This window comes from Lactuca saligna, chromosome 3 (assembly GCF_052625555.1).
Source record: "Lactuca saligna cultivar CGN05327 chromosome 3, ASM5262555v1, whole genome shotgun sequence".
In the NCBI taxonomy this organism is placed as follows: Eukaryota; Viridiplantae; Streptophyta; class Magnoliopsida; order Asterales; family Asteraceae; genus Lactuca; species Lactuca saligna.
The window spans coordinates 66,610,576-66,619,041 of NC_136419.1; the positions used below are offsets into that span (position 1 = coordinate 66,610,576).

Sequence of the window (8,466 nt, forward strand, 5' to 3'; positions counted from 1 at the left end):
TAGTAACCTACAACAACCGGTATCAAGGGCTTTGGTGAACAGAGATTATAAGTTCAATGGTATAATAAAGACAAAAAAAAAAGATAAGAGACCTAATGAATACAAAACAAATACTTTATTACCCTAAAATATCATTTTCCAAAAAAAAAACGGCTAGAAAAATGGTTTCAATTGTATAGAAAAATGGTTAGAATTTGCTTAAAATATGGTCAACTAGTCAGAAGGGTCCCACCACTATCACTATTTCCTTCTCTTTTCTCGCCGGTGAAACAGCGCGTGGAGCTTAGCGAGCCCCTTTGGCGCGGTGTTTGGCGTGCATAGCGTGTTTGGCGAGGGCGGGCTTGGCGCATCCACTCCGCCTAGTCTCAGGGTGGAGAGAGATCGCATATCGGATATCATGAATTTTATGGCAGAGAGGTACTAGATGACACAAAGATAATCGATGGAAATGGTGAACGTCTCAACGAAGTCCAATTTCAGTTAATTTGTTCATCCTCTTCGATTTTTTCTGTGAAAATTATGGAATCTCGAGTTCATTGTTTCCTGCTTCTTCGTCGGTTATGTTATCATAATACCGGAGAATTTTGTGGCTGGTGCCTCAAAGCCCTAAATCCCTCTCCTCTCACTTAGCTCCACGAATTCAAGTGGATTTCAAGGTGATGTGTTAGAAGACGCCTTGGTGCATTTTTTCCTTTTTCCTTCAATTTTTCCATTCAAAATTGGGATTGAATCGAGGTTCACCTGTGTCGGTTTGGGCTACGGTCAGTTCACCGGGAGGATCGCCCTCCCAATTCGAAGTTTTTTCAATTCGTCTACCGATTTTCCTTTTCTCTCTTATGGGGATAATGTTATTACCTTTCATTAATTAGGGCTTTCAAAGAGGTCGTTTCTTGATATATATCTTAGGGATTTCAGGTTTTATGCTTACTTTACTTACCATTTCTGTGACATTTCTTATTTCAAGTTCTTGGATTTGTACAGTTTCATCAAACTGGATCTCTCATTCACGGTGAAGGTGGGATTTTAACGAACAGTGAAGGTGAAGGATTTATCCCCCATCCATCCTGCCAAACTTCTTGCTTGCATCAAGAAGCGACATTGTTTCAAGGTCAATGACAATGGAAATTCAAGAAGGTGATCATGGTGTAGGTATGTTTCATAAACAGCCTGAACTTAACTGCTTGTATACGGTGTCGTTTTCTGCTAATATCACCATAATTTTGACATATCATGCCAGTTTCAGTTGGCAAACTAATCATTCTCACCTCTCTTTTGACTTTTGATGTGAAAATATTAAAACTTTTTTGTATTTTATTTATTTTTGTCCATGTGATCATCACCAACAAGATTCATGTGATTCTAGTTCAAAAGTCCTTGTCTTAAATTAATTCATACTCATGTGATTTTTTTTTTCTTTTTTATGGTTGTGATACTTTAAGAAATCACGAGCATTAATAATAAAATATTTTGATTTATCCATACACGTATGTATCCTTTAAAAACATGAGCTCTGTAGCATTAAGACATTACAGTATATACGTGAATAAACAATATACAGTACACACACACACACACAAATACCCGAGAAGGACATGGATTCATCTGCCAAATCAGTAGACGAAGTGGTGGAAGAGATAATGAGAATTCATAAATCTCTTCCTCCAAGACCTGGAATCGATGACATTGAAGATGCAGTCATTCTAATCAGAAACGCAGACAATGAAGAACAAACAAGAATCGAAGCAATTTCCAGACAAAAGAAACGAAAATACATCCCTGAAGAACTCTTCAACATCCTGTTGGAGATGCAGAAACAATTAGTCCAATTCCAAACCAAAGAACAAAAGAGGGAAGCTGTTAAATTACTAGACCTCGAAAACTGCCACCAACTGTTCGATGAAATGATTCAAAGAGCCTCCAAATGTTGTTCTCCTTCTCCATCTAATAACACCCCTTCAAGTACTTCTTCTTCTTCACCTTCAACAAATCCAGCTTCCATCTCTACTTCAAGCTTCGATCACAGCACTCCATCTTCCACGTCTAGCTTATCTTTTGATAAAGATCATGTCAAAAGCTCCCATTTGATCATTAAAGATGATAGTTATGTGAATAAATCCAAGTTTTATAACAATGGAGGGATTGTATCAAGTAAATTTTCCAAACCCCAAATTTTCGATTCAACTCTAAAACCTTCCATTACTTCCGGTGAGTTTAAACTTCAAAAGTTCAAATTTAGTTACGTTTTTTTTACATTATCCATGAATTTGCTTTAATTAATATGTAATTATGTAGGACAAGATGGTGAAAAATTGAGTCTTATAAAGCTTGCTAGTTTGATTGAAGTGTCATCAAAGAAAGGAATTAAAGATCTTGATCTTCATAACAAACTCATGGAACAAATAGAATGGCTTCCCGATTCAATTGGGAAATTATCCAATTTACTCACATTCAATCTCTCAGAAAATCGTCTTCTTTCTCTCCCGTCTTCAATAGGAACCCTTTCTTCATTAACAAAACTCAACTTACATTCAAACAAAATCATCGAACTCCCAGAATCCATAGGGAATCTCATCAACTTAATTTTTCTAGATCTTCATGGAAACAACTTAACATCTCTTCCTTCGACTTTTGGTAGATTAATCCATCTTCAAGAACTCGATTTAAGTTCGAACAACTTCTCATTTCTTCCTGATCAAATCGGTTCTCTTTCAAGTTTACAAACATTAAACATTGAAACAAACGAAATCGAAGAAATCCCACATGCAGTTGGTCAATGTTCATCTCTCAAACAACTTCTTGCGGATTACAACAAGATTAAAGCTTTACCAGAAGCAGTAGGAAGAATCGAGTCATTGGAAAAACTATCTGTTCGATATAATAACATTAGTAGGTTGCCAACAACAATGTCATCGTTGAAAAGTATAAAACAACTTGATGTAAGTTTCAATGAACTTGATTCGGTTCCTGAAAGCTTATGTTTTGCTACAACTCTTTTGAAGATCAACATTAGCAACAACTTTGCCGATTTGACATCACTTCCAAGATCAATCGGAAACCTTGAGAATCTTGAAGAGTTGGATATGAGTAATAATCAAATACGAGTAATTCCTGATTCGTTTAGGATGTTATTGAAGTTACGGGTGTTGAATGTTGAAGGAAATCCATTGGAAGTACCACCACGGAACGTACTTGACAAAGGCGCTCAGGTGAATCTTTTTTTTTTTTTTTTTGTAGCAGTGTGGTAAGTTTAGGGTTTCAGACTTTCGGTGCCAGTATTTGCAGTGTGAGTTTTAGTGCCAAATCTATTGTGGATTTGGTGTTGAAACTCTCACACTGTAAATATTGACTTCGAAAGTTCAAAACCCTAAGCTGGCCAATGTGGCCAGCTTAGGGTTTCCGGTGCAAATATTGGCATCGAAAGTCTGAAATCCTAAGCTATACTTGGCCAATGTGGGCCAACTTAGGGGTTCATGTGCCAATATTTGTAGTGTGGGAGTTTCACTGCCAATATAGAAGTTTCAAATCCAATGTGGATTGTGCTTCTTATAGACACCCGTTGTTGTGTATCTTATTCACCTCTTTGGCAGTGTGGGTCAGTTTAGGAGTTGGTGGAAAAATAATTTTTTATCTGATGACTAATTTTTATATTGTCTTCTTTTTAGGCGGTGGTTCGGTATATGAGTGAAGTCTATGAGAAGAAGGATTTAAAGGTGCAACCTGTTAAACATAAGAAATCTTGGACACGTTTTTTCATGTTTTCAAGTTCTAACAAAAGAAAGCATGACTATGTGGCTTCATAGTTTGTATGAATCTTAGTCCTTAATTTATTTAGCATAAGTTCCAATTAATGTATGTAAAAAGGTTCATTTTTTTAAATGTGTTTAAATATTAATATCTAATTTATCATCCAATGTGGTCTGTGGAGACAAAGAAACCATGTTGAGGTTTTTGACCAATTTGTATGCATGTATTTTGGAACTTTTGTGTCGCTGATATATGAATGTTTATAATACTATTACGAACTGCAAAGTTCCAACATTGGTAGAAAGCTTGAAGACATGTTCATCTTATTATATCTCATACTCTTTGAGTGTGATTTTAATAAAAATAAAACTATTGTAATGTCATGATACTTGGATGTACTTGAGATAAAATGTGCATGCGATATTTATGTTGTTTTGGATACATAAAATGCTATATATAGAAATGTTGGTAATGGCAAATGTTTTATGATTTATTAGAATGCCTATAAATCTCATCCTAATCACGAAACCAAGAGTATATGGAGGCAAGATTCTTTGGATTAAAGATTTTATGCATATTTCATGTTTGTATGGATAAAAAAATAAAGTAAATTACACGAATGGTCCCTATGGTTTGGGGTAATTTGCAGGTTTGGTTCATAACTTCTTTTTTTAACTCGAAAGATCCTTATAATTTGTTTTTGTTGCGCGTTTGGTCCCTGTTTTATCTAAAAAAACTATTTTGCCCTTGAGTTTTTAATTTATTTAAATAAGATGGGGTAGATAATGTAAAATGAAATGAGGTCGAATTGGGGTTGGGGGTGTGTTTATTTAAATAAATTAAAATATCAAGGACAAAATAATATTTTTAAGTAAGATAGGGATCAAGTGTGCAACAAAAACAAACAGTAGAGACCTTCTGAGTTAAAAAAATAAGTTAGGGACCAAACGTGCAAATTACCCTGAACCATAGGGTCTATTCTTGTAATTTACTCAAAAAAATATATTTTGATTGTTTCGAGTAAATTACACGAATGGTCCCTATCGTTTAGGGTAATTTGCGCGTTTGGTCCCTAACTTATTTTTTTAATTCGGAAGGTCTCTACAGTTTATTTTTATTACGCGTTTGGTCCCTGTCTTAGTTAAAAAGACTATTTTTCCTTTGGTTTTTTAATTTATTTAGATAAACACACCCACAATTCCACCCCCCTCACCTTATCTTACTTACCCCGCTATTTTTCCTATTTAAATAATAGTATTTTTAGGTAAGATAGGGACCAAGCATGTAATAAAAACACAAAGTAGGGACCAAACATGTAATAAAAGCAAACAATAGGGACCTTCCAAGTTAAAAAAATAAGTTAGGGACCAAACGTGTAAATTACCCAAAACCATAGGGACCATTCGTGTAATTTACTCTTATAAATATATTTTGATTGTTTCTACATTTATATGTCCTTGCATTGTACATACGGAATGTCAAATTTGTGAAACAATATCTCTTATGTATGAAGACTTGATTGTCGATTTCTACTTCTCTTCTGTCCTTATAATGAGATTCCTAGAGTCTATTGTTGGTGGTGTTGTATATGAAAAAAAAAAAATGAACTGTAATGATAATACATATATAGCTAATGTGGATTTGAAAGCTATCTCGATAAATAAAATCATACGCGTCTAAAATCTCTTTTCCAAATAGGAACCTAGTCTAGTTATCGTTTTTTTTGGACATGATATTTCAAGTTTTCAACCATATCAATAACAAAGGTAACCATATACCAATTAAAATAACAATAAGATCAAGTATGACACATAATTAAGAGTTAAAAACTACAAATAAGTGAAGATTTTTATATAACATTTGAAATGAATTGAGATAGACGTTGAAGTGTTATAACTTTCTTTGAAAAATCTTTTAAGTTGGAGATTTATAAAAATATATTTTTAGTGAATAAAGTTAATAAAACTTGATTTTACAACATAATACTTTTTAAAAGGTTCACATTATAGATATGGCCATTACAATTCTCTCAAAGATCGAGGCATAAACATAAACATAACCTTGGGGTTCAAGTAGATTTTTTGCTTGGTCATCAAGTTCCTGAATCAAAGTCAACAGCGGTGTACCCAAAACAAAAATCTTCTAAAAATATATATCACTAAAAAAATCCCTTTGATTCATACTTTTCATTTTTCAAAGCCCTAATTTGATTCACCCAACTCCTGCTTTAGTTTCTGACTTTCTGTATCTGAATTAATCGCACTCGCTCAAGGTTCTTCCCTCTTCGTCGTATTCACAGGTCTACTCTCTATTCCCACTGCAATCTTAACTTCTTTCCATTCTTCTCGAAGCTTTTATTTCCGAGATACGCGCGATTGGATTGAGATCCACCTTTTAACTTATAAATTGTCGAATACTGAAGCTTACAAATCTTATTATTGAATCAAAGAAACGATCAAGATTAGAGATTGATCATATCGATTACAGATTCTGTATTTTCTACTAAATTCGGGTTTTCTATTTTCATTTTCGAATTGAAATTTGCGTTGATAGATATTTTGTTTTACCTCAGTAGGATAGAAAAAAATGATCTTGGGTTCAAGGAAGCTGTTTGTGTTAAAATTTCAGGAAATGAGAACTAGAGAATCAGAAGTTTGATCGCTTTATAATCATTTAAGTTGTGGGCTACCAAAAATTTAATCATTTCCTAAGTTGATAACTTCACTTGATTTGTGAAGTCAGATAACGATTTCCTAATACATAAATACTTGGATTTTATAATTTTGTGACAGGATCCTTGCTTCTGAAGCCATTTTCCATACATCTCCTTCTCATTTACCATGGCCACAAGTAAGCTAACTTATTATATGCAATTTTTGATTGAATGGAAAACGGATGTTCTTGATGGAATGTGATTCCTTCTTTTTCTCATTCCACATTATATTTACATATAGTATATAAAATTTCATATGAAAATTACTGAATGTAATGAATCATTCCATTACCTTGCTTATTCCATTACATTCCTTTGTGATTCCATTCCATCCAACCAAACATACACTCAATTACTTGTGTATATATGCATTCTTTCAGGGCTAAGGTTCGAAAACTCATGTGAAATTGGGGTATTCACAAAGCTCACAAATGCATACTGTTTGGTAGCAAATGAAGGCTCTGAAAGTTTCTACAGGTTTGCAATCTGTTCTTTTAACTGCTATTGCAATTTGTTACTTATAAACAAAGTTTACAAGAATCTGGAATTCGGATTTGCAGCATCTTTGAGTCTGAATTAGCTGATGTCATTCCTGTTGTTAAAACATCCATTGGTGGCACAAGAATAGTTGGAAGGCTTTGCATAGGTAAAATCAATACCTTAAAAAACATTTTTCAATCTGTAATTCTGTATTATCAACCCATTATTGACTTTGACCATTGATGTTAACCATTCTTTTGTAGGAAATAAAAAAGGCCTTCTCTTGCCTCATACTACTACTGATGAAGGTAAACATTATAACCTTGCACTTTTTATATTTACAAATTAGCCCATTTTACCTTTCTATTTAGAAGTGATGTTTGATACTTTTACAGAGCTTCAACACCTGAGGAACAGCCTACCTGATGCAGTTGTTGTTCAAAGGATTAATGAGAAATTATCCGCACTTGGTAATTGCATGGCGTGTAATGACCATGTTGCCCTTACCCATACTGATCTTGACAAGGTACCTTATTTTCTAACCCCTCAGAAAGATTTGAGTCTTTTGACTTATGGATTTTGATTCTTGACCTCCTTATTATTAGGAAACAGAGGATATGATAGCGGATGTTCTTGGTGTAGAAGTGTTTAGGCAGACAATTGCAGGAAATGTGCTTGTGGGGAGTTATTGTGTGTTTTCAAATAGAGGTGGTATTGTGCACCCTCACACATCTGTTGAAGATTTGGATGAGCTGTCAACGCTCCTTCAGGTCCCTTTGGTTGCAGGGACGGTTAACCGTGGTAGTGAAGTGATAGCCGGTGGGTTAACCGTTAACGACTGGACCGCGTTTTGTGGTTCAGACACTACTGCAACCGAATTGTCGGTGATTGAGAATGTCTTTAAGTTGAGGGAAGCCAGACCTCAGGCTATTGCTAATGAGATGAAGAAATCCTTGATTGATACGTATGTTTGAATCGATTCAAATGCTTGATAATGTTTATGTTACTTTTTTTTTTGTGCTTAAAATGATGGTGAAAGTTTCATGTTGTCTTGTCTTTTTCTTGTATTTGGTTTTTGTGTTGCTATATGTTCAACTTTGGTTTGAAATCCATTCATTCGGATAAAAAAAAAAAAAACATGAAATATTTAGTAATGGTAATAGGCTTTCTAAGTACATGATGTTTGTCTAAATCGGAGTTTGCGTTGCATAAACCCTAAATTGGGAAAGATAAGAAATGATGGGTTGGTTCGATTTCATGCCGAAAATCAAATCGTCAAATCTTTTTTACTTGGACCCAATTGAAATGTAAATCTCATAAACCCTAAACTGGAATCTTGAATGAAATCTGAAATTCATCAAATACTCTTGGGACAGACTGGGTTTGAATTCATGAATCGTTATGAGTAATTGGTTCAAGAAAAACACTAGGAGTCATTAAGTGTGAGTGTCAATATTGAAGGTTTAATGCAATATTCAAATCGAAGAATTCTTGGAAGCGAGCAAGAACAATAATAGTTAATGGATTTG

The 8,466-nt window shown here is 34.3% G+C and overlaps 2 protein-coding genes across 5 annotated transcripts; both read left to right on the forward strand.

Annotated features, from left to right (window-relative positions):
* Nucleotides 1-249: 249 nt before the first annotated feature.
* Nucleotides 250-3,978, forward strand: LOC145036756 (plant intracellular Ras-group-related LRR protein 4-like). Of its 4 annotated transcripts, none has more exons than XM_078985232.1 (4): nt 250-656; nt 982-2,205; nt 2,293-3,206; nt 3,663-3,978. In XM_078985232.1, exons 2-4 carry the CDS (start codon nt 1,593-1,595, stop codon nt 3,798-3,800), a joined length of 1,665 nt encoding a protein of 554 aa, XP_078841358.1. In that variant the 5' UTR covers nt 250-656; nt 982-1,592; the 3' UTR covers nt 3,801-3,978. The 4 variants fall into 4 exon arrangements, with proteins under 4 accessions (XP_078841358.1, XP_078841359.1, XP_078841360.1 ...); XM_078985233.1 differs by having other exon boundaries at nt 250-479; XM_078985234.1 differs by having other exon boundaries at nt 250-451.
* Nucleotides 3,979-5,905: 1,927 nt separating this feature from the next.
* Nucleotides 5,906-7,989, forward strand: LOC145036757 (eukaryotic translation initiation factor 6-2-like). Its single transcript, XM_078985236.1, has 7 exons — nt 5,906-6,043; nt 6,537-6,594; nt 6,838-6,934; nt 7,018-7,103; nt 7,201-7,245; nt 7,333-7,463; nt 7,543-7,989. Exons 2-7 carry the CDS (start codon nt 6,585-6,587, stop codon nt 7,909-7,911), a joined length of 738 nt encoding a protein of 245 aa, XP_078841362.1. The 5' UTR covers nt 5,906-6,043; nt 6,537-6,584; the 3' UTR covers nt 7,912-7,989.
* Nucleotides 7,990-8,466: the final 477 nt, after the last annotated feature.

Excerpts from the sequence above, each read along its gene's own strand:
- LOC145036756 (XM_078985232.1), top strand. The coding sequence starts at position 1,593 with ATGGATTCATCTGCCAAATCAGTAGACGAAGTGGTGGAAGAGATAATG. Across the intron at positions 2,206-2,292 it reads AAAACCTTCCATTACTTCCG|GACAAGATGGTGAAAAATTG; the intron begins GTGAGTTTAAAC and ends GTAATTATGTAG. Across the intron at positions 3,207-3,662 it reads TACTTGACAAAGGCGCTCAG|GCGGTGGTTCGGTATATGAG; the intron begins GTGAATCTTTTT and ends TCTTCTTTTTAG.
- LOC145036757 (XM_078985236.1), top strand. Across the intron at positions 6,935-7,017 it reads GGCTCTGAAAGTTTCTACAG|CATCTTTGAGTCTGAATTAG; the intron begins GTTTGCAATCTG and ends TCGGATTTGCAG. Across the intron at positions 7,104-7,200 it reads AGTTGGAAGGCTTTGCATAG|GAAATAAAAAAGGCCTTCTC; the intron begins GTAAAATCAATA and ends ATTCTTTTGTAG.